This window comes from Ovis canadensis, chromosome 10 (genome assembly GCF_042477335.2).
Source record: "Ovis canadensis isolate MfBH-ARS-UI-01 breed Bighorn chromosome 10, ARS-UI_OviCan_v2, whole genome shotgun sequence".
NCBI classification, from domain to species: domain Eukaryota; kingdom Metazoa; phylum Chordata; class Mammalia; order Artiodactyla; family Bovidae; genus Ovis; species Ovis canadensis.
The window spans coordinates 89,201,273-89,226,891 of NC_091254.1; the positions used below are offsets into that span (position 1 = coordinate 89,201,273).

The 25,619-nt window shown below is 42.9% G+C and overlaps 1 protein-coding gene across 9 annotated transcripts in view; it reads right to left on the bottom strand.

Annotated features, from left to right (window-relative positions):
- DOCK9 (dedicator of cytokinesis 9) overlaps positions 1-25,619 on the bottom strand; it is a 288,392-nt gene that overhangs the window by 96,833 nt on the left and 165,940 nt on the right. For all 9 annotated transcript variants that reach the window (XM_069601936.1, XM_069601934.1, XM_069601930.1 and 6 more), the window contains exons 8-15: positions 22,340-22,514; positions 21,349-21,416; positions 8,830-8,904; positions 7,394-7,534; positions 6,869-7,072; positions 6,348-6,470; positions 1,786-1,868; positions 730-852 (exon numbers count right to left, since the gene is read on the bottom strand). In XM_069601936.1, coding sequence (XP_069458037.1) covers positions 730-852; positions 1,786-1,868; positions 6,348-6,470; positions 6,869-7,072; positions 7,394-7,534; positions 8,830-8,904; positions 21,349-21,416; positions 22,340-22,514 — 992 coding nt within the window. The remainder of the gene's footprint in view (positions 1-729; positions 853-1,785; positions 1,869-6,347; positions 6,471-6,868; positions 7,073-7,393; positions 7,535-8,829; positions 8,905-21,348; positions 21,417-22,339; positions 22,515-25,619) is intronic.

The following is a 25,619-nucleotide window of genomic DNA, read 5'->3' on the forward strand; positions in this document are numbered from 1 at the left end:
TTTGACAGCTATTTTCTAAACACTAGGGCAGCTTCAGAACATGTTTCTCGTCTACTGCTAAACGACATTTGAGATAATCACGGGAGCAGGAACAATAGCTTTGGATCCAAGCTGGGGTCCAAGCTACTGACATGTGATTATTTTTTGTTTAAAAAAAAAAAAAGAGGAAAGAAAATAAAGCGACATTAAGGTTAAAAAAAAAATGAAAAAAGAATTCTCTACTTCGCTAACTCAAGTGTGACAAACACTCAAAGACACAGTGGCATTTCTTCAGATTCTTAATGAAAAAGGACAGAAGCCTCCCTCTTGGCACTGCATCTTCCGCGCTTGAGAGCACTGGGTCCCTATTTCCGGGTTTCTGAGTCTCTCGCTGGCCTTCTAGACCACACTCTCCCCAGGAAACCCTTCCTACGGGAGGCCTGCTGCACAGGGAGAACAACCCAGGGCTCAGAGCCAGTGGAGGCCTGTGATCTTAGCTGCTTGGCCTCAGGCTCTCTGCTCATTCCACGTTTTCATTGATGGCCCTGCAAACTCCACCCTCCAAGCACCACCCAGGAAGCCAGACTGTGAGCCGAAACTACCCCCAAACGCGGTCACTTTGGGTGGGGTACCGGGTTCAAGCTAACCAGCCAAGGGAGTGACTTCTGACACAGGGCTGCCAACCCCCATCTCATATAGTAACTTCTGTTTCTCTGGTGTAGAAGAAACAGGCAAGGCCTTGAGACTCACTTCCGAAAGTCTGCAAGTAACTTGAGCATGTCTTCATTGGATAGCTTATTGCTGTCTTGCTTGTAGAGAGCAGAAAACCTGGCGCTTTTGTCAAGGTTTCCAGATGCATCCTTAAACAACGTCCTGAAATAGCAGAATGACATGTCTAAGCTGAGTTTCCAAGTGACCAAAATAAATCCACAGCTGGACTCTGGTTTCTAAGTGAAGACTAATTGTCATTCCACTGGCTATGGCCAGCAGAAATCTCATTATCGAAAGACGAGGAAGGTATTTATGAGGATGAACACAGCTAACTCAATTTACATAGAAAATATTTCCAGCAAATGGCCTGCGCTTAGGAAATAACACACACAGCCAAATGCTTACGACTCAAAATACAGAGGGTCTGTGGGCCTCACTGACCAGGCTGCCACCCCCTTCCAGCTGGAACCTGGAGCCCCAGCTCTGCCACACACACGCTTGTCCATCCTGCCAGGGCTGACAGCACCCTTCTCCCGCCAGCACTGCCTTTCTCTGCGTCTCTAATAAATGATGTTTCAGATATGCAGCTTGCTTGGTTTTCAGTTTTACAGATTTAAATCTTCTGCTTCTGGACAACAAACAGAATGAGTCAGTCAGTCAGTCTGTCTGTCTCTCCATATAGCTGTATCTATATAAAAGGTATAAAAGATGTTCTCCTCCAGACTCCTGGACACAGCAGGGGAAGGAGAGGGTGGGACGAACTGAGAGGGTATCACTGACGTATATACACTACCCTGTGTAAAACACACAGCCAGTGGGAAGCTCCTGCACAGCACAGGGAGCTCAGCCTGGTGCTCTGTGATGACCTGGAGGGGTGGCTTGCGGGGTGGGGAGCTCAAGAGGGAGGGGAACTAGGCACACATATAGCTGATTCACGTTGTTGCATGGCAGAAACCACCACAACATTGTAAAGCAATTATCCTCCAATAAAACAAAAAACCTAGCGGGAAAAAAAAAAAAAAGCAACTCCTTTAAAAAGTGACATGTACAAAAAACAATCAAGATACTAAAAAAAAAAAAAGATGTTCCCCTTACCTTGCTGCCCAAGCAAATGGCATTCTGTACTGCCCTAGCCTTTGGCATGCCTGCTTGGCATTCTTCAGAACCTTCTGAGCAACCTTAAAGACATCAGAGTAGAACTATGAGTTACTGTATCCCACTGAAGGGAGAATTGTGAACTACCGAGTTACTATCTCACAGTCACTGAGCAAGCTCTTCCTGTAGTATCAGATGCACGGACAAGCACACCTAAATGTAACACAGCTGGATTTACTCTCAGTGCAGAGGACTCTGTTCATCATATCCTCTAGCAGTGATTTACAAAGAATACCAAAAGAAAAACTGTCTCCAAAATGTATGTCTTTTCTTTGGACTTCACAGGCAACAGGCATGCCATTTCACAGGCTTTCGTATTTCTTTATGACTAAGGGCTATGTAGTATAAGTCCCTGACTTATCAGTAACTACTAGTACTTGGTATTCATGCCCCAATATATCCCATTACTGGAGTTCAAATGAGGACACTAATGAAAACACCAAGCTTTCACAACTCCTAATATGCACTGGCCTATGCAGACTTCCCAGATTTGGGGAGTATATGCTTGTTATTAAGGCATGACAGGTACTGACTTAAGTTAGGCCAGGGCTTTCAAACACCATGTTCTTGTTTCTAGGTATAAATTACCGCTACTTTCACTTTCTCATGATCACTTTTGGTTTGTGTGGGGGGTGGATTAACTCTAAAGTGCAGAGGGAAGCAGATTTAGTTTTGGTCTAAAATGCATGCATGGCAGGTCTCTTTATCAATGATACCCCTACCGCTAAAGCAGATGACACCTAATATCCCCAAATTTGCTTGTCCTGGGGTACTACACTGTTACCACTACCAAGTCTGACTGATTCAGTCAGAGTAGAGTGTGAAGGGTCTTTAGCTATTGTTTAGTCGCCAAGTCATGTCCAACTCTTTGTGACCCCATGGACTGAAGCACACCAGGCTTCCTTGTCCCTCATCTCCCGGAGTTTGCCCAAGTTCATGTCCATTGAATTGATGATGCCATCCAGCCATCTCATCTTCTGATGCCCTTTTCCTTCTGCCCTCAATCTTTCCCAGCATCATGGTCTTTTCCAATGAGTCGGGTCTTTGCATCAGGTGGCCAAATTCCTGGAGTTTAAGCTTCAGTATCAGTCCTTCCAATGAATATTTAGGGTTGATTTTCTTTAGGATTGACTGGTTTGATCTCCTTGCAGTCCAAAGGACTCTCAAGAGTCTTCCCTAGCACCATAGTTCAAAAGCATCAACTCTTTAGCACTCAGACTTCTTTATGGTCCAACTCTCACATCCGTATGTGACTACAGATCTTTTACATTACTTAAGTAAATCAGAATCAAACCAACACTGGGCAACATGCTGTACTGCCAGTGAACCAGTGTGAACTCTGCAGAGCTGCAGCATCGGTTCCACCAGGAGCTGGTTAGGAAAGCTGGGTCTCAGGCCCCACTCCAGACCTCCTGGGTCAGAACCTGAAATCTGACCAGAACTCCAGTGATCTGGGTGCACCAGGTCTGAGAAGCACTCATCTAGAAGACTCAGAAGGAGAACACCACCATCCTGTCTGCTTCTGAGTCAAACCGAAACCAGCTGTGTGAGTCTGGACCACTGAACCTCTCTGGACTCTGCTTCCCTACCTGCAAAATGAAGAGCATGGGCTCAACTTGCCAGCATCCCTTCCGCCTACTAACTATGACAAGTGTACTGAAACCATGTCGGGGAACTGAGGCCTTCAGGAGTGATGATGGAAACATTTCTCCACTGAAACAGGTTCAGGATCCAGTCCCTCCCTTTCTCCTTCCAGCGGGGCATGTCCACGCAGACTCAGAGATCATAGAGTAGAATGGTCAGCCTTCCTGGAGTGGCCATTCTATTTACACATATTCAAGTAGAAACAACTGCTTTTAGGTTTTAACAATAATGACTGTGTTGTGGACTAAAATGCAATATTTGCATATGTTTCACTCTTGCCTGCAGTGAACTCTCAGATTTACTGAGGATGCACATGGAATACAATGCACGTGAAAGCTAGAGTGAAAAACTAGTGTGTGCCCTTTGGGTTTTTTCCCCCACTTTTCTTTTTAAAAAAAATCTGTTCATGGTGGACACCTACAGAGATTCCTCCCAAAAATTTCCTCCAAAGCAATGATTTCCTCCAAACGATGCCCTAGGCCATCTTGGGAAACATGAAGAGACAATTTTTTTTTTTTTTTTACAGCTCGATTACAGCTCAGAGTTTTATTCGGCAAGCAAAGGAAAGTACACCCTTGAGGTATGAGGGTGGGCCAACCCCAAAGGAGAGGCCATGAAGAGACAATTTTGATACACAGGAAAAAGCATCCCTCAGTAAAATCTCTACTAAAGCTTCTATTTTTACATAAGACGGCTGAGTCTTAATCTCTGCTTGAATTGACTGCTTTGGAGGTGTGAATGCATGGGAACACGTACACATGGCTGAGCTTCACATCCCGTAAGTATGAAGGAGGAGTAAATTCAACAGATGCTCAGTGGACACTGGGAAGAACGGCGTCCCGCCTGTGAGGATACGTGGTTTTCATACCAGCATGGGCTGCCAAATTCCAAACCATGCACATGGCAGGAAGAAGCGGCCAAGCTGGTGCATACTAGCCTTGGAAACGTGTTGCGCATACAGCAGGGGAATAGATCTTATCTTGGGCATTCACTGATTATTAATCAAAACACCAAAGAGACTAAAAGAGCTTCTCATCCCAGGTTTTACAGACTTGATTTAAAAAATAAAACGGCTTCTCTCCAGATAAACTTGGCTCAGCTTTTATCAGCCAGAAGGGCATCCTGTCTGAAGCTGTGTGCCTGGGTACATGGGCTCTTCCTTGACGGGGACTGTAGTACTTGATGATGATGTCCTCTTATATGTGTCAGTGGCTTGATTTACAGTCTCCACAGCACTGACTTGTACATTATCTATTTGATATTAGCACTGTTCCTGAGGGAAGGGAGGGACAGGTAGCAGCACCATCTTTCAACTACACATGTGACACCCGGGGCCCAGAGAGGTCACATGACATGTCCAGGCTGGCTGGGCACTCAGCATCCAGGTCTCTGACTCCTAGGACCTGTCATTTAACAATTATCCTGCATCTTCGTGGACACGCCGGTGATGGACTGATGACCACAGAGAGGAAGCTCTGAATCAGCTGAGAAGACCTCAGTGAGAGCCTCCAGGGTATCCCAAATCCTGCTCACCTGTCTCTGTCAATGTATCAGGGTCATCTCACAGATGACCAGTTATTTAAAAAAACTATTTAAGAAACGAGAAGTACTGTAAAACTGGCACGAGCAGCACTCAAATGGCTGACTCAAACCAGGCAGCTCGATATGCTGGACAGTGACAGTCACCTGTCCTTTGGCAACTCCGGCTGTGGGAAGCTGAGCGGGCAACTAAACCTTTGTAAACCTGTTTTTGGAAGTGTGACTTATGTCCACTCTTAGGTACCCCCAGGTACTGAACACTACACCAAAGTAATGAACACACAGCACATACACCACACGTGTAGTTCCCCTCCCTCATCTGCCGCATGTCACACTGCCTCTGCCACCAGAGCCCTGTCCCACCGGACAAAACACAAGTGGACTCGATCTGCGGACACTACTGGCCAGACCATCCCAGCCAGGTCACCTCCTAGTCTCCGGTCTCACATGTAAGAGTAAATGGATCCAAATTTACAACTCCAGGACCTTGGACACACGCCAGCAAGTGGAAATGAACTCCATTTAAATATAATATATGTACCCTTTAATGAAAGAAAGTTTACTATTAAGCTGGTAATTCCTTTGCCAGGATAGTCTAGTCAAATGAAGTATTTGTTTATACATGGAATTACTTTTCACTGAAAACTGGACACATAAGGTTAACTCTTAAGAGTAAATCTATGAGAGTAGACAAACATAGAAAGCATATTAAAAAGCAGAGGCATTACTTCGCTAACAGAGGTCTGTATAGTCAAAGCTATGGTTTTGCCCGTAGTCATGTACAAATGTGAGAGCTGGACCATAAAAAAGGCTGAGCGTCAAGAATTGATGCTTTCGAACTGGGGTGTTGGAGAAGACTCTTGGGAGTCCCTTGGACTGCAAGGAGATCAAACCAGTCAATCCTAAAGGAAATCAACCCTGAATAGTCATTGGAAAGACTGATGCTGAAGCTGAAGCTCCAGCTCCAATACTTTGGCCATCTGATGCAAAGAACAGACTCATCAGAAAAGACAGTGGTGCTGGAAAAGATTGAAGGCTCCAGAAGGGGATGACAGAGGATGAGATGGTTGGATGGCATCACCAGCTCAATGGACATGAGTTTGAGGAAACTCTGGGAGATGCTGAAGGACAGGGAAACCCGGCGTGCTGCAGTCCATGGGGTTGCAAAAAGTTGGACACGACTGAGTGACTGAACAAAGAACAGTGAAAGCAGTCTATTTCTTTTAGAACATAAATATGGCTTAACTGTGATTTCTTTAAGCATTTCTACTCCTATTTTTTTTCCCCACTGCTTTTCATCATCCCAAAGTCATCCATACCTTGGAAGAGTCGGAACTCTTCATGTACGGCTCAGCACCGTGGGTGATGCTCCCCTGAAGTACTTTTTCAATTCTAGCCACAAGGAATATATCAGGATGAGGACATGTGACTGAAAATATTCCCTAGGGAACAAACCATCTTCTTTAGTGAGCAGAATTTACAGTCACATTAAACAAATCTCACGAACATTAAAGATTCTCAATCAGCAAACAGCACTGAAACCGCAGAACTAATCAGAAGCACCCAGCGTCAAACTGGTTAACTCATCAACAAACAGTTCGTCGTTCGATCAGAAAGGCTCTTTGGCAGGGGAGGCAACTAGCAGCAAGTTTAGAAAAAAAGAAATGAGAAGTCAAAAGCCATTTCTCTTTCAGCTTGCTTTGACGGCCTCGTGATATACACAACCAATCTAATTAAGAGTCTCATTTACCCCAACTGCACATTTTAAGCTTCATTTATGTATTTACACAGCTTGTACTAGGTAAGCCTTAGCAGCGTGACCACTGGGCCAGCCCCCCACCTGCTTCGGGTACTGCATGGAGGCCTCGTGGAGGATGCCCAGCGGGGCGGGCGAGCTTTGCCGGTCGCCGTTCCTCAGAGATGGGGACGTGGTGACCAGCATCTGCCGCACTGAGAAGTGGTTCAAGTCCACATGGAAGTCAGCAGAAATCTTCCGGTTGTATTTTACGTCAAACAGGGACAGAGTGACAAAGAAAGGCTCGACCTGGACAAAACAAAACAATCCAGATCACCACCAGGGCTCAAACTGTTGGGACAAGAGAATGCTGCTATCAAAGAGACAACTAGACCTGTGTATGATTGCTGCTACAAGTTACTGCGAAAGTGCAACAGCCTCCCTCCCTCTCTTGTATCCTGAACGTCCTGTCTGATGGCCCAAATGACCCTCTGCACTCTGATCTCACCCTCTGCTCTCCAACATCAGGAGCTAGGACTGCGTGGCATGACTGCACTGCAACAGGCTCACCTGAAACCTCGGAATGTGTTTTGTTTTTTTTTAATTTTAGTTTTTCAAAAGGAAAATTACGTTTGTAGTGGGCCCTTCTTCATTTTCGGCAACACAGCATTGCAAATTGAAAGATAAGTCATTGCACTTGACGAGAATTCTTTTTCCAAATTTCTCTTCAAATGGCTTCACTTCTGGCTCAGCTGATGAGAAGTCAAGCCTCTTTAAAAGAAAATGCAAATATATAAATGTATTATGTTCCCACTAAGAAAAAAAACCCCATAATAAATGTATCTTAAGGAAACTGCTTAAAATATATAAAAGCTATACATATTTATTTACACAAACTGTGTTTACTATTTTACACATTTATGTAGGATATAATAATGGTCAAATAAATGATGGTATATCTACTCAATGACTGATTATTTAGAGCTTTAAAATTATTGTTATGAATAACTCAAGTGTTCATCAACTGAAGTACCTATAATCAAAATGTGGCATATACTATAAATCCAATGAAATACTACTAAGCCATAAAAAGGAATGAAGTTCTGACACATGTTACAACAAGGATGGGCCCTGAAGACATTACACTAAGTGGAACAAGCCAGACATGAAAAGGAAAATATCATATGATTCCACATATATGAGCCTCCTAAACAGTTAAAATCTTAAAGACAGAAAGCAGAATAGAGGTTACTAAGGGTGAGGGGAAGGAGATACAGGGAGCTGTTGTTTAATGGGCACAGAGTGCCCATTCTGTTTGGGAGGATGGAAAAGTTCTGGAAAGAGATCGTGCTGATACTTGTGCAATAATGTGACTCTACCTAATGCCAGTGAATAGTATGTTTAAAAATGGTTAAAGTGGTAAATTTTATATTGTGCATATTTCATCACACTAAACAAAAACCTGTCCAAAAAACTATATGGTTTTGAAGTCTGAGAAGAGACAGAGGAAAATACTTATTAATTGGGGAAAAGAAGTTCTATTAAAAAAAAAAAAATGAAGAAGAGGAAACTTCGGGGGGAGATGCAGCAGGACAGCTGGCCCCTCCGAACAGCAGCCCTGTCTATGGGCAGCCCTGGAGGCCCTCGCCACACGTGTTTGGAGTTTTCTCAGGACACAGATGTGGACTGAAGGATGGCAAGGCTTGGGTTTGGAACTGAGCTTGGGCCAGTCGGGAAAGTACCGTCTACTGGGCAACTGTAGAGATGCATGCTATTTTCTTGGTGGTGGGTTTACAGGGTAAATTACGTATGTTTTTTGTGGATTAGTGCATCTTTGGATAAATCTCCTTCAATTTTCAACAATCTATGGAATATCAAATGTTCACAATGATTGTGCAATGGTAATGAAATTACCAGTTTTTGTTTTCTCTCTTTCTTCTGCATTTTCTATACTATCATATTGCTTTTCATCCAAAATATATAAATAAGCAAACAAATTAGCAAGCAAATAACCTATCAAAGCTTTTCTTTCCTTGAACTATTCTAAATATTAAAATACTTCTTACCTGAGCATCTGGGTCCAAGTAAAAAAGTTTAACTCTGCTTTCACTTTTCAGTTTGATTTCTGCTTCTCTGGCACTCTGATAACAAGATAAAACAAAAAATAAAAAACACATTTAAAAATATCCTTTTCTTACAGAGGTATCTAGGTATGTTTGAAAGCTACCCCATCCTGAAGAGCCAGACTGCCGGACAACTCTGCCTTTATCTTGGTGGGTCACCTGCACGTCAACAAACAAGGACAGACTATTACTGTGGATAAGTACCGTGTGGTAAGGACAGACACAATGTAAGATCTATGGGGGGGGGGGGGGGGGAAGAGAAGCTAAGACTTGATCCCTGCCCTTGTGAAGCCAACAATCGACTGGAGAGTCAAAACCAATGCAAATAAAGCAAAGGAGAATAATTAAGCATTACCATCAAGAAAAGCTTCATAGAATAATGAAATAAGTGACAAGCTCTGAATGAAGAGGTAGAATTTAGACAGCAAAAAGGAGGAAAACATGCGCATTTCAGATCGAATGAAAAGGATGCACAGAAAGGATAGATAATGAGAGCGGAAAAGAGTCCAAATGGTAGAAAGGACTTACAGTTCAGCCTATGACTTGAGGCTACAAGTAAAGGACGGGGAAGGAAGATGTTCTAGATGGTGGAATAAAGAAAACTATGGCGGATCTTGAGGGACAGCCATTGGTTTCGGTGGCAGGCAAGGGGGGAAATGCTGATTCATTCAATAAATATTCATGAGCACATATTCTATGTCAGGCTAGGGACACAAACATGAGTGAAGTGCAGTCCCTGTCCCCAAGGAACAGGGAAGACAGAATATGAACAGCAATACAAACGGCAAAGGAAACCGTGCATACAGCGAGCCAACCGGCACCAGGGGGTGGCCACGAGAAAGAGCTCCCAGAGGAAAGTCCATCTCGCAGGGTAAGGACATTTGGCCACAAAAGGAGAGAAGGGCATTCTAAGAGGAGGGACTACAGGTATAAAAGCACAAGTTCACACTTGAGCAACCAAGTCATTCATTACAATGAATGGCACATGATGAAAAATGTAGAGAAATGAGTCAGATTTGTATAGTGAGGCCTGGGGATTTCATTAAGAATCCAGAATCCAGAATCAAAAAATTCTGCCATGTTTTCATCAAGGGAATAAAATAACCCGTTTTGCATTTTATAATAGATCTGCCCCACGGGTAGGGCTGAAGTAATGGATTAAAAAGGGAAAGACCAGGAGATCCACATGGTCTCTCCCGGGTTATGACAACAGGCTCCTAGCCTCACAGCAAGGCCCAGAACAAATCCCACCTTCCTAGGCTTGGGTGGCCTGCTGGCTGACAATTAATCTGGGAGGAAGAGCAGGTTTATTGAGAAGGTGGTAGACTGGATTCTGGAGATGCCTGTGGGATTTCTAACTGGTAACATCCAGTAGACAGCCAGAAAGATGCAATGTGAACACAGGGTGGGGAGGAAGGCTGGAATTACAGACAAGGAGAACCTCAGCACAGAAGTCTTGGGGGCTGGGTGAGGGTCCCTGGGGGAAGTGTAAAAGCAAGTCTGTGGACAGAAACCCAGAGGCCCCAACACTGAAGGGATGGACAGAAGAAAAGACACACGGCGGCAGCAATGGCGGCTGGAGCAGTGCAATCTGGGAACAGGCAGAAGAGGAAGCTTCTAGGAGAGTCACAAGACAGAAGTCATCTCCAGCCACATTATGCCTCACACCTGATGCCTCTAAATCTATACCCTGCTCTTCCTTGCAGTCAGAGCTCTTAATAAAACGTTCTCTCTCATCTGCTCCTGTGCTCAAAGATCATGAGTCATATCTCAGCACACCATCAGCAGTGACAACCACTGGAGAGGGTGTCTAGTCCTCTCTGCTGGTAGCTTACTGAGGTCTATTATCACATTTCTAATCATGGCCAATTGGAAATTAAGCATCTTCTTCATTTTCCCAGCCATGGAGTTATTCTAAAATGTTTTTAGCCATGATGCAAGGGCTTCCCTGGTGGCTCAGACAGTAAAGAATCTACCTGTAATGCAATGACCCAAACTCTATCATGACTGTATTTAAACAACTGTCTACATCAAGCAGAATGAAATGACCACCAGAATATCAGCTAAGAAACTGGGTATTAGTTCTAGTTCAGTTGTGAACTAGCTGTGTGAACTTGAGCAAGCCACTCAGCCCCCTTGGACTCGGTTTTCATTTCCCAGTAAACATGTTCAACAAGGTGCTGGCTCCAGTCTCCTTCCATGACAAAGTTTATCTTGATCCTCTCCCTGCAGCTTTAAGGCTTCTGGAGGCTCAGGGGCCTTCCTACAGATCAGCTGATGCTTTTGCCCATGGCAGGGCAGCTGGGAGGGGGTGGACAAAGTTTGAAAACTGTCAAGCCCATCATTTTTCCTAGTTTTTCACATCAAAAGGGCCAGAATATGTGCACACAGAATATACTTAACTGAACCCAAAGAAGAATTTGCTTTACTTTGTCCATGAGGTTTCCTAACAAAAACATCAGTACTACATGCTGTGAGCCACCACTCACAGTGACACATTCTTCTCCTGAATTTCTGCTGGAGTCTTTGAACAAGGGCAAACTTTATAATCTCAGACACTGGAGCACAGCTGGCATAGTAGCAGGAGAGCATGCTCTCAGTCATGTCTGACTGTGCGATGCCATGGATTTCAGCCCACCAGGCTCCTCTGTCCATAGAATTTTCCAGGCAAAAATAGTGGAATCGGTTGCCATTTCCTACTCCAGGGGATCTTCCTGAACCAGGGATTGAACCCGAGACTCCTATGTCTCCTGCATTGGCAGGCAGACTCTTTATCATTGAGCCACCAGGGAATGGGTCCTTAATGTAGAAGCATTCCCTGGTGCCTTTCTGAAAGATGTTTGTTGACTCAAGCAGACTAGGAGATGCTAGGAGATGAGAAATGAACAAAGCAAGAATGACTGCTAAGAGCTCCATACAATTGGAGGACAAATGGGGATGCAGATACATTCAAACAAACAAAAAAAATCAACTAGCTAAAATAGATTTAAAGCATGCTAATGTTGCCACTAATATCCAAGAGATATATTCTTCACCAGAAAAAACACTTAATGGGGAAGAAGGGACAATGTTAGATGTAAAAATAACCTCAAAGTGTATACTCTACCTTACACACATCTATAGCTCTGCTCTGAGATAGATAAAAAGCAGGCTCAGCTTCTTAAAGTTCCTCCCAGCCCTAACAAGGCCTCAAGTGCTTTAAAAAGAGGGTACGTCTGATAGTGTTTGAAACAATTACCAAGTAAAACTTAGGCAGTAAGAAAATGTGGCTTTGCCCCAGAGCCAGGGAATAATAAAATACAAGAAAGCATCATAGTGATAAAAGGGGGTATTCATTCATAACATCCTATGCTAGATATTACCCTAAAAGCCCATTTAAATTTGGTACAACCTTAGGAGGCAAGTCTTATTATTATCCTTGTTTAGGAGAAAGCACTGAGGCATGAGGGACATGTTTGCAGCAAACACTTTGCTCCAAAGTTTGCTCCAAACTCATAACACTAAATAGAAATCTGGCTTCTAACCAAGGTTGTCTGGTTTCAGTACCAACACTCTTTAATTATTAGACCAGAAAAAATAAAATAGGTAAAGAATATAAATAGGCAAGTCAGGCAGCAAAAAAACCAAATGGCAAATAAACATGAAAATATGAAAAATATCACTACTAAGCAGTAAAATAGAAATTAGAGCAGTGAAACATCATTTCTTATTCCTCTGGATGCAGAGAAACGGGAATATGAGTTGTTACAACCTTTTGGGGAAGTAACCTGGTAATATTTAAAGCACTATAAACATGATAAACTGTGACCCAGAAATCCCACCTTGGGGAATTCCTAGTACTGAAATAAGAGTGTGAGTATTTAAGTTTTATATATGTTATGATGTTTATTGTGCAGTGCTTATGTAGGCTAAAAACAGAAAATTATCTAGATGCTCGTGAATAGGGAGATGACTAAATAAAGTGTGCAGTAGCCATATTTGGAATATTATGCAGCTATGGAAATGAGTTCGAAGACAAAAGATTGAAGGCAGGAAGAGAAGGGGATGACAGAGGATGAGATGGTTGGATGGCATCACCGACTTGATGCACCTGAGTTTAAGCAAACTCCAGGAGCTGGTGATGCACAGGGAAGCCTGGCATGCTGCAGTCCATGGGGTCACAAAGAATAGGACAAGACTGTGCGACTGAACTGAACTGATGGAAATGAGTGAACTAGACCCTGTATGGCCCTAGAGAGACCCTTAAACAAATATTTTTAAGTGGTAGAGCAAGTTTCAGAGTAATGTATATATCATGAGCACATTAAAAAACAAATAACTAAAACCACTACCCATGGGTATATACGTTTCCATGAGCAATTGGTTTAATGAAGGAGAAACTATAACAGGTTAATAACATTGGTGCTCTCAGAAATGTGGGGATGGAGGTTGAACGGAAAAGATGAACTTTTCTTTATGTGACTTTGAATATTTTTACTTATTATAGAAAACACATTTATTTTCACTTCAGTTCAGTTCAGTCACTCAGTCGTGTCCGACTCTTTGCGACCCCGTGAATCGCAGCACGCCAGGCCTCCCTGTCCATCACCAACTCCTGCAGTTCACTCAGACTCACATCCATCGAGTCAGTGATGCCATCCAGCCATCTCATCCTCTGTCGTCCCCTTCTCTTCCTGCCCCCAAGCCCTCCAAGCATCAGAGTTATTTTTACTTAAGTTCTAGTAAAGACAATGAAATAAAATAAATTTTGGTAGTAAGTACTTTGATGAAAGTGAAAGAGAAGAGTGAAAAAGTTGGCTTAAATCTCAACATTCAGAAAACAAAGATCACGGCATCCGGTCCCATCACTTCATGGGAAATAGATGGGGAAACAGTGGAAACAGTGTCAGACTTTATTTTTGGGGGCTTCAAAATCACTGCAGATGGTGACTGCAGCCACGAAATTAAAAGACGCTTACTCCTTGGAAGAAAAGTTATGACCAACCTAGATAGCATATTCAAAAGCAGAGACATTACTTTGCCAACTAAGGTCCATCTAGTCAAGGCTATGGTTTTTCCAGTGGTCATGTATGGATATGAGAGTTGGACTGTGAAGAAGGCTGAGCGCCGAAGAATTGATGCTTTTGAACTGCGATGTTGGAGAAGACTCTTGAGAGTCCCTTGGACTGCAAGGAGATCCAACCAGTCCATTCTGAAGGAGATCAGCCCTGGGATTTCTTTGGAAGGAATGATGCTAAAGCTGAAACTCCAGTACTTTGGCCACCTCATGTGAAGAGTTGACTCATTGGAAAAGACTCCGATGCTGGGAGGGATTGGGGACAGGAGGAGAAGGGGACGACCGAGGATGAGATGGTTGGATGGCATCACCAACTCGATAGACATGAGTCTGGGTGAACTCCGGGAGTTGGTGATGGACACGGAGGCCTGGCATGCTGCGGTTCATGGGATCGCAAAGAGTCAGACATGACTGAGTGACTGAACCGAACCGAGCTGAAGTACTTTCACAATCTAAGAGCCCACAAAACAGAACTGCAAAAAAATAGCCCACAGACAGTGCTGTCCAGCACTTCTCAAAGTGACCGAAACCAGCCCTGCTCTTAAAATAACCTGAGGTCCGTCCATACTGTGGATGGAATAATAATGCAATTGCTCCTCCCCAAACCCAGTTGCTGCCATCCTACCCACTGTCCATGTGATACTTTGGGTTCCATGTACAGGAAACTGAGAGGAAAATGGAGAAAGAAAAGTAACGACAGAGCCATCTCTGTAAAAACTGACACTTCTCAGAAATCACAGAAGAGAATGAATTGTCTAAAACAAAAGCCATTCCACCCACTCCTGTAAAACCCAAGTTTAATCACTAATGATGCACCCTGACAATGGTTTCTTCCTTTCTTCAATTATGAACCATCCATTCAAGAGTTCCGAGAAGAACTACTACAGAGTTTAGGCCTGGTGTGCTGCAGTCCATAGGGTCACAGAGTTGGACACGACTGAATGACTGAACTGAACTGAATTGAACAACTTAAGTTTACCTCTGAGCAGGTAAAACAATAGGAGGCCAGAGCATCGTACTTTGAGGGTGAGTCATCAGAAAAATATTCTGACTGTTGGCTCTTTCTAACACAATGGGTTGGAAATAGGAAGACTTTGCAAAATCCTTTGAAGTCAGAATATATACTTTTTAATTTACAAAGCTGTCATGATTTGTTTCTACTACTTCCCTGATATTTAATTCCCTGTGACTACTATCGCACCCTCTGTGACACAAAGCTGCAATAAAACATTCTAGATAAGGAAGCCCAAGAAATGGAATGCCAGCTGACCTCACAAACACAACCCTAGCCAATTCCTTTGTGTCGTAACACAATGACATAGTTTTCTGGACTAGGATACAGGGAAGGAAGCATTTATTACAATGTGGTTTAAAAACTCAGAGAAGGTGTCTGAAATTCTTTGGTTTCTAACAAATACTTGTGAGCTTGGCACCCTGATGCTTACTGAACCTCAGTCAGACTATAAAATCTGAAACACCACACTCTAGTCTGCATTCAACTGTGTAAAATTTACCTAGGAAGGTAAATTCATTCCCTAAAAACAAGTTATACAGTAATAGGATGGGAGCAATTTTGGTTTAGCATGAAACAATGGTTCTCTTTCCCAACCACTTGGGGAGACCAAATTAAGACTGAGCGGCTGTTTTTGAGTACAGCAAGAACACAAAAATAGAAAAGTTATGGAGGAAAATATAAGGAGAATGAGAGTTTTCTTCCTACTATCTTTCCACAGGAGATGATATATATATGTGTGTGCATATTCATTCCAATGTTACCTAAGGTAAATGTAACCAGAAAAAAAAATATTTATCAAATAAATAGTAATCAGGTTTACCGTATTACCCCTTGACACTGAAGAGGAGAAACCAATCAACTAACTTTAACTACAGTTTGTATATTTAATAAACATGTTTATAAGACTATGTACTCTTGATACTTTAAATGCTGGTACATTTAAAACAAACAAATATTTGGTTCTGTGTTAGACAACAAAAGGAAAAGAACAGGTTTTAGCGTATACACAGTATGCCCCCATCAGAAAACAATGAAGATGTCCAGTACTAGATGTACCAGCAACCAAAGGGCCAGGAATATACAAAATATGCCCAAAACCTCAGTTCACATCACTCCTACTGTATGTCAAGGGCCCCTGCATTACATTCCACAATGAAATATCAACTATTTTTATACTAAAACAACTTCCTGTCGCTCACATCCTGTTTGGTTATGTCTCAATCACAGCAGAAAACAAAAGCTGAGGCAACAGGATGAATGAAGCAGAAAGAGGGGCTGCGCTGAGGAGCCTGCCATTAAATTACACCTTGGCCTGCCCCCATTGTTCTAGTCCTTTCTCTGCAATCCAGCTCAACGGTGACCTGACCTCCCCATGGACCGTTTCCCACTACTGACCCCTTAACTTCCTCATCCCCTTGACTAAACTCTCCCTTCTCGTACAGCTGTGGGACTACAGCTTTGCTCCCCACCTCCCCCGATTCAGTCTCAGATTCTGCAGCTCTGGAATCCATTCCTTCTAAAATCAGGATAACCAATGATCAATCAACCTTCCTCCTTTCTTAACAGGTACCGATGATCCCCGCTCCAGAAACACTGAAGGGAGTTGGAAACAGTCAAAACCACTCACACTCGGGGCCCTGGATGATGGAGGGGCTGAGAGCCGGGCACACAGGTGCCTGAGCCCCTCATACTGTATTTGGCCACCAAGCAGGCGCCTGGACAAGAGGTCTCGCTGACAAACACCTGCCCCACAGGGTCAGCTGCTGCGCCACAGCATGCCGATGAGCAATGGCACAGCTTAATTTTTCTTTTTCCCTTTGAAAATTACCTTCTGCCTTTTTCTACCTTCTTTAAGTAAAATGGTTTTAGAACACTTGAGAGCTGGCATGAGATGGGCTGGCGGGTGGGGAGGGGGAACAACAGTTAAGCCCCTTATCAGTTCAGTCGCTCTGTCATGTCCGACTCTTTCTGACCACATGAATTGCAGCATGCCAGGCCTCCCTGTCCATCATCAACTCCCAGAGTTTACTGAAACTCATGTCCATCAAGTAGGTGATGCCATCCAGCCATCTCATCCTCTGTTGTCCCCTTCTCCTCCTGCCCCCAATCCCTCCCAGCATCAGGGTCTTTTCCAATGAGTCAACTCTTCACGTGAGGTGGCTAAAGTATTGGAATTTCAGCTTCAGCGTCAGGCTTTCCAATGGATACCCAGGACTGATCTCCCTTAGGATGGACTGGTTGGATCTCCTTGCAGTCCAAGGGACTCTCAAGAGTCTTCTCCAACACCACAGTTCAAAAGCATCAATTCTTCAGCGCTCAGCTTTCTTCACAGTCCAACTCTCATGTCCATACATGACCACTGGAAAAACCACAGCCTTGACTAGATGGACCTTTGTTGGCAAAGTAATGTCTCTGCTTTTGAATATGCTATCTAGGTTGGTCATAACTTTTCTTCCAAGGAGTAAGCATCTTTTAATTTCATGGCTGCAATCATCATCTGCAGTGATTTTGGAGCCCGAAAAATAAAGTCTGACACTGTTTCCACATCTATTTCCCATGAAGTGATGGGACCGGATGCCACAATCTTCGTTTTCTGAATGTTGAGCTTTAAGCCAACTTTTTCACTCTCCTCTTGCACTTTCATCAAGAGGCTTTTTGTTCCTCTCCACTTTCTGCCATAAGGGTGGTGGCATCTGCATATCTGAGGTTATTGATATTTCTCCCGGCAATCTTGATTCCAGCTTGTGCTTCTTCCAGCCCAGCGTTTCTCATGATGTACTCTGCATATAAGTTAAATAAGCAGGGTGACAATATACAGCCTTGACATACTCCTTTTCCTATTTGGAACCAGTCTGTTGTTCCATGTCTAGTTCTAACTGTTGCTTCCTGACCTGCATATAGGTTTCTCAACAGGCAGGTCAGATGGTCTGGTATTCCCATCTCTTTCAGAATTTTCCACAGTTTATTGTGATCCACACAGTCAAGGGCTTTGGTATAGTCAATAAAGCAGAAATAAATGTTTTTCTGGAATTCTCTTGCTTTTCATGATCCAGCAGATGTTGGCAATTTGATCTCTGGTTCCTCTGCCTTTTCTAAAACCAGCTTGAACATCTGGAAGTTCACGGTTCACGTACTGCTGAAGCCTGGCTTGGACAATTTTGAGCATTACTTTTACTAGCATGTGAGATGAGTGCAGTTATACAGTAGTTTGAGCATTCTTTGGCATTGCCTTTCTTTGGGATTGGAATGAAAACTGACCTTTTCCAGTCCTGTGGCCACTGCTGAGTTTTCCAAATTTGCTGGCATATTGAGTGCAGCACTTTCACAGCATCATCTTTCAGGATTTGAAATAGCTCAACTGGAATTCCATCACCTCCACTAGCTTTGTTTGTAGTGATGCTTTCTAAGGCCCACTTGACCGTACATTCCAGGATGTCTGGCTAAAGCCCCTTATTATGCTGTACTTTTTAGATTTCGACCATGACTCGAAGTAAGAAATACATTTACATCACAACCACACACACACATACTCTCTCTCTCTCCATATATACACGTTTATATGCATGATATATAGTATCTTAATATCTATCATTATTAAAGGGAGGGCACTTTAGTATTCTCTATGCAATTCTATCCACTTTTTTATTCTGGGTCACATACTGTTGAGCTTAAGAAGCCTGCCATAAAGAGTACGTATATATGCTTCCATTTTTAGGAAGTTCTAGAAGAGTTAGAACTAATCTATGGTGATAGAGGTCAAAACGGTAAGGGTATCAGCTGAGACGGAGGATACAAGACAGTCTGCTGAGGTGCTGGAAATGTTCTACATGTTGACGTGGGTGGGGTTTCTGTGGGTGTGCCAATGTGAAATCCAGCAAGCTATACACTTAGTGCCTGGGCACATCACTCTGTAAGTCCTACTTCAGTTAAAAGAAAAAATTAATAAGTAAAACATTAAAACAAAAAATAAATGAGAAATGGAGGTTAAAACCAATTTAATTACCTTTTACCAATTAAAACAGCTTCAGCTAAGTTGGTTGTTACCCACTGTTTGAAAACAGCTTCAAATCTATCTTATAAATATACTCTTTAAAGGATTAATGTATGTGATCTATGTCTCCTTTAAGTCTGGCAACCAAGGAATTCTAAATCATGCTGTCCAGGTAGCAGTAGTCAATAAGAGAAAAAGGAAGGCACGGTTCTTATGTGTCTTCACAGGAAAAATACAGACTTCTACTTAATATTAAGCTCAAAGAAAAGCTATGACAAACCTAGTCAGCATACTAAAAAGCAGAGACATTATTTCACCAACAGAGGTCCACAAAGTCAAAGCTATGGTTTTTTCAGTAGTCATGTATGGATGTGAGAGTTGTACCATAAAGAAAGATAAGCACCAAAGAATTGATGCTTTTGAACTGTGGTGTTGGAAAAGACTCTTGAGAGTCTTTTGGGCTGCAAGGAGATCAAACCAGTCCATCCTAAAGGAAATCAGTCCTGAATATTCACTGGAAGGATTGATTCAGATTGATGCTGAAGCTGAAGCTCCAATATTTTAGCCCCCTGATGTGAAGAGCTGAGTCATTAGAAAAGACCCTGATGCAGGGAAAGATTGAGGGCAAGAGGAGAAAGGGGTGACAGAAGATAAGATGGTTGGATGGCATCACTGACTCAATGGACAAGAGTTTGAGCAAGCTCTGGGAGATAGTGAAGGACAGGGAAGCCTGGCATGCTGCCGTCCATGGGGTCACAAAGAGTTGGACACAACTGAGTGACTAAACAACAACAAAAACAAAGCTCAAATAACATGAGCCTTCTCTTAGGTGTCCACTGTGTTCACCCAGGAAATGGACAAAGTTACTTTTTTGAATTATAGACTGAACTGCATATATTATCTGTTTTAACAAACATTTTGCTTTGAGAAATCACAAACCCCAAAACATCCAGAAACAAAAAAGAAATCTCAACGTAAATACGGTACACAGAAGTTCATAACACAAACAAACACATAAGCCAAAACTCTTCCAGCCTAGAAGGTTACAATGGTGGCACTAAAATTAGCTTTAATAGGCAGGTGCTAAAAAGACACTCTGGTAACAGTCAAGTTCCAAAGAAAAACAATATTCTCAAGTCCCAGCCAGGGAGGTAAGTTTTATATTTTAGAACAGCTATGTTGTCTTAAAGTAAAGGTCAATGTTGAATGCTAGTCTATTTATAATGGTATATAGATAAACCATGTTTTCTATTACAGTGTTTAAGATGTGGGTGTGTAGGGTCTCTATTTCACTGTATTCTCACACACAAAAAAAGAGACAGAATAAAAAGGGAATAACAGAGTAAGAATATAAAGGGCCAAAGAAGACAAAGATATTTCTCTCATTTAAAAAGAATCATTCATAGATGCACACAAGGAGACAAGTACAAGGATATTCACTGTAGCATTGTTTGTAATAGAAAAAAAATGAAAATAAGAGAACTGCTAAAATAAAATGCTTACACATGCAATAAAGGGTATGAATTCGATCTATATATCAACTTGAATGGATCTCAAAAATGAGGCTGAATTAAAAATAAAAGCAAGTACAGAAAACTACGTAATCATTTAAATAACATTTTAAACATGTAACACACAGCTGTATATTATTATGACAGATATACTGGTAAAGATAAGAAAAACAAAAAGAGGTATCCCTAGAAAATCCATAACAGTGGTTGTCTCTAGATGAGGCTGTAAGGGAAGAAGAGAATGGAGTAAGGATGATACTTAAAAAAAGAATTTCAACTATAAAGGATATTTTATTTATTTAAAAGATATTGAAACTGAAAGAACAATACAGTAACAGGTGTGGAATCTGGGTGGTGGGAATGTGGATGTTTCGATCTTCTCTGTGCTTTTCGGTAATTTCTGAGCTTCTCAAAATTAGATTAAAAAAACACATATAACTATTTTGTTCTTCCATTTAGAGTGACCCAGGAACAATTCATATAACTCAGGCAACTCTTTTTGGTTCAGTAACAAGATTACTAGTAATACAGATCCATCCTCTTTGGAATTGTCTCTATTAACTTAAATAAGAGAGCATATGTGTGAACACAGACATGTTACCATGGAAACATTTACCTGTGCATCTTGGTTATTTCTTCAATATGTGTAATGTGGTATGAAATATCATGGAGGAAAAACAAAGAAGAACAAAAAAAGAATATGTCACAAGGCACTTTCTGGAAAACAAACTGAAACCCGACTCGGGTCAGCAACGGTATTTTACCTCACCAAAGCCTGTGGTCAAAAATTCGCAGTAACCGCACCATGAGTTTAGTAGGTCACTACCATGTATTTGTGAAGCATTTCAACACCATCCGATGAAGAGTGGAAGATTTAACATGAGGTTACCTTGGCAAGTTCAGGCAGGTAGCTATCTAAACTGGAACCAGAACCTTCCAATTTGCTTTGTTCATCATCTAAAACAGTAAAAGAGATCACCCAAGTCACTTGTAGTTGAATGTATTTTATTTAAAACAGGAGAAGGAAGGCTGTTTCTCCTATGTGGCCTGGAACACTGTGGTTTTCAATCTGGATACCCAACAGAAACACCTCAGGGCTTTTAAAAACTGCTGATGCCAGGCCCAGGGGTGAGCGCAGAATATTTGCTGGTGGAACAGCATGGGCAGTGTTTAAGCAGAACTGTCATTAGCTATGGACAGCAGGCCACGTGGCCACACCCACTGGGCCAACTAAAACAGAATCTCTGGTGGGAGAAAGGGAAGGGCATCTGTTAAAGGTTCCCAGGCACTTCTAAGGCACAGCCAGCAGGGTTGGGAATCACCTGTCCAAGGGCCTGAAATAAAACGTGAATTGTCAAGAATGTAGCCAGATTTCCCCACCCACTGATTTAACCTGTGGCTTCTGCCCATTCTAACCCTGACTTGAAAATTCCAAAGGATATGATTAATGATAACAATAAAAACCATAATTAGCATTTTAAGTGCTGACTCTCGGCCAGGCACTTGAGATTCATTATCTTGCTTAACCTTCCCACCAACCAGCAAGTTCCGTTTTTATTCCTACTTTACAAGTGAGTAAACCAAGGCTCTGAAAACAGGGAGCTCGCCTGAGGTCTCACCACTGACGACTGGTATTGCTGGGACTTGAACTCAGGTCTTCCTTTCTGCCTCCAAAGCTGTGGTTCTTCCCATTACACGATTTCCTTACACAAATGATGTCAGCGTAGGACATCCTACTGCAAGGCCAACAGCCCATCTGTAAGGAGCTCACGTGTGTCCCACTTCCATGTACCTGTCAGTAATCTACTTCCTGCATCCTCTGGGGAAAGGGAAGACACAGTGCAGCGTTCGCACACCTGGAGAGAGCCACACCTCCCTACCTTCATGAGAGTCTCCGTTCCGCTTTTCCTGCATCGCAGCTTCAAAGTTGAGCTGGAGAATCTTGTTCAGAATTGTGATCCACTCTTCCATCTCCACTTCACTGTCTGCTGCCAATAGGTAACTACTTTTGTCCTGCATCTTGAGCTCAAAAGCAAAACGTCTGACTTTGTTGTTCTGAAAGGGGGAAGGAGGGAAAGAAACATTTTAGAAGAATTGGGACACCCTTGAAAATTCTCTTTATTGTCTGCTGGTGAGTACTATATCTCACCGGCATTTCAGATCGAGTCATTTAAAAAAGCAAGCCCCTTCCCCTTCAGCCCTCATCACTCTCCACCTTCCCTGATTTATCTTCTTCGTGGCTTTATTTTCCCATCTGACACATTACAGGTTTTACATATTTATCTTATTTGCTGTCTGGACCATCCAATGGAATGGGAGCTCCTCAGGGCAGAGATTTCTGTTCTTCCCTCCTTCAACCCTGTTTCTAGAACACTGCCTGGCAGGTAATAGGCCCTTGAAAAATATCTGAATGAATGAAAGTTCACTGAAAATTTTCAATTTCTCTAGCTCCTATTTTTTTTTTTAATGAAGTAATATGTGGTATCACATTTTTAAAGCAAACCATTATCAGTGGACTTCCATGGTGGCTCAGATGGTAAAGAATCTGCCTGCAATGCAGGAGACCCAGGTTCGATCCCTGGGTCAGGAAGACCCCTTGGAGAAGGGAAAGGCAACCCACCCCAGTATTCTTGCCTGGAGAATCCTATGGACAGAGGAGCCTGGCGGGCTGCCGTCTGTGGGGTTGCAAAGAGTTGGACACGACTGAGTGACAAACACTACTAAACACTGCTATTATTTAGCAGTAGGTTTGACTTCATTATCTGGAACTTTCTCACCACTTATGAGTCTCAGAAGGTATTTAGACACCAGGCCTCCCTTCCCTCAGCTTCCCTCATGCCCCCAGCTTTTCTGCCCAAAGTATAAAAACCGTAATCCACGTGCACTGTATTCAAAGGATGAATGTGCTGGGAGACCAGGGTTTCTGCATCTGGGCACTGCTGACTCCTGGGCCCTCTGTTAACGGGAACGGTCCTGGGCCCTGCAGCCTGTGTGGAAGCAGCCTGGCCTTACCCCCGGATGCCAGTAGCATACCTCCCAGCTGTGACGATACAAACTTGCCTCCAGATAATATCAATCTTCCCCTGGGGGTACAATCACCCCGGGGCCTGCACTAGACAGAGGTTCAGCTCCGAGGAGTATGACACAAGACTCCTGGCGAGGACAGGGTGAGGGACGTGACGTCACACACTGCCACCTACGTGCTGGGGCCAGGCAGACAGCTCATTCATTAAAATGCTGGCTGGTTAGCCGCTGGCCCTGGGGGGCCTCAGTGAAGGTCTCAGAGACAGGGTGGCCTCCCAAAGGCGGCTCTGAGTCCTCTACAGCATGGTTTTCAGGAGAGAGCTGCTCCTGAGGAGCATGTGGACCATCATGCCATGGGCGCACCTCACAGCAAGCGTCAGAGGAGGGGTCGAAGGCGGGTGTGAAAGGAGTTCTCAGCACTCCTCATGCACTTCTTATTAGAAAAATACGGTAAACGTGGGGCTAGCAGCAGGTCTTGATTCCCAGTTATTCCTCTCTCTCAGCCTCAGTTTCATTCTCCACAAAATAAGTGTAATCAACTTCAAGGTCCTAAACTAGGGGCTCAAGATTCATTTCGGGTCTATTTTTAAATTTTAGTTTAGGCATTTCTTTGAACTCACAGCACTGATCAACTAACTTTTTTACAATGTCCAAAAGCAATATTAGGGGAAAAAAACAAACCTGTAACACTTAAGCCATTAATTTTGGTGATTAGCTTACAAACAGATATGGAGATAGAAACAAATGATTTAAAAATTTTGAAGCCTTAGATACAATTCATTAAATGCAAAATGCCATCCACCACACCTACAAAAAGAATATAAAGGAAGTGACGGCCACTGAGTTCAGAACCGTAGAGTCTGAAATATGCTCCAGAGACAAAATGATCAGGAATTCTTTGCTGCAAACCATCTATGTGTTGACTCTCTACTGCAGACCATCTATGCACTACTCTGCATTGCAGACCATCTATGCACTGACTCCATATTGCAGACCATCTATATACTCTGCTGAAAACAGGCATTGCAACTATCTTATGAAGCAAAAGTAATTATTTCTACTTTCCACATGATGTTACCAATTATATACCGTTTTGCTTTAAACATTTTTTTAAAAAGTCAGTGATAGAAAATTCAACTAAAATGTAACTGAAAAGGTCTCTCAGGTTAAGAATACAAATGAAACTCCCACTTGGGAATCCCACACAAGAAGTTACTTCACTGTCATTGATAATGCACTCTGGTCTGCCTCCCTTTATGTGGTGAATAAATATTCTTTGATATAATTTGGTTTACATAGTGGCAGCTTTCAGCTGAGGCTGGGTCACAAGCTGAGAGCACCATGGGGTCAATTAGCTGTTGATGCAAAGATAATTTTCAGTGGACATCAGGGGTGCTGTCATCTTGACCTAGGGCCTAGGTACACTTTCCTGTATTCCACCCCCTTTTAAAATTTCAGTCCTGCACAGTGTTTGTGGGTTTCTGCTGTTGTTATAACCATCAGTAATTTAAAAGACCAGGATTTAACTAAAATTTTGTATTTCTGGTTTTCCTAAAAAAAAACTCAGATGATCTAGCAGCCTTGAGCTGGCAGGGCCACCAGCAGCATCAGCTCCCCATTGAAGGGAGCCCTTGTGTTCCAGTTCGTCAGAGTCCCCAGCATTCCCCATTGCTTTACAAGCACACCTCTTCCACCTAACTTATTGGTTTGGCACCTGCAGCCATCTGAGTCTGGACCCATCTGGACCCCTAACTTCCATGCTCACTGTGATGAAACAACAAAGTCTGGACTTCTTCTCCCATTATTAACTACTACAAAACTGGGCAAAAGAGATGAAACAACTGTTTCCAGATATTTTGCAACCATCAGTGCAGCCCTATGATCTCCGATAAAGGAAATGAATGAGGTGAGCCCTATCAGCACCTTAGCTCTCTGCCTGGACCCAGAAAGGTGAGCCTGAACAGAGTCCAACAGTTCTGCTGACTGAAGAGACTGTCCAGAGTTCACAAGATGTAGGTGAACAGAACATGCAGGACAGAGTCTCCAGAACAAGATCAGAGTTCTCAGCACACACAGACAACAGAGACCCAAACTTAGTAACAACACATTCATTGTGTGGTTTCTGTTTATGTTATG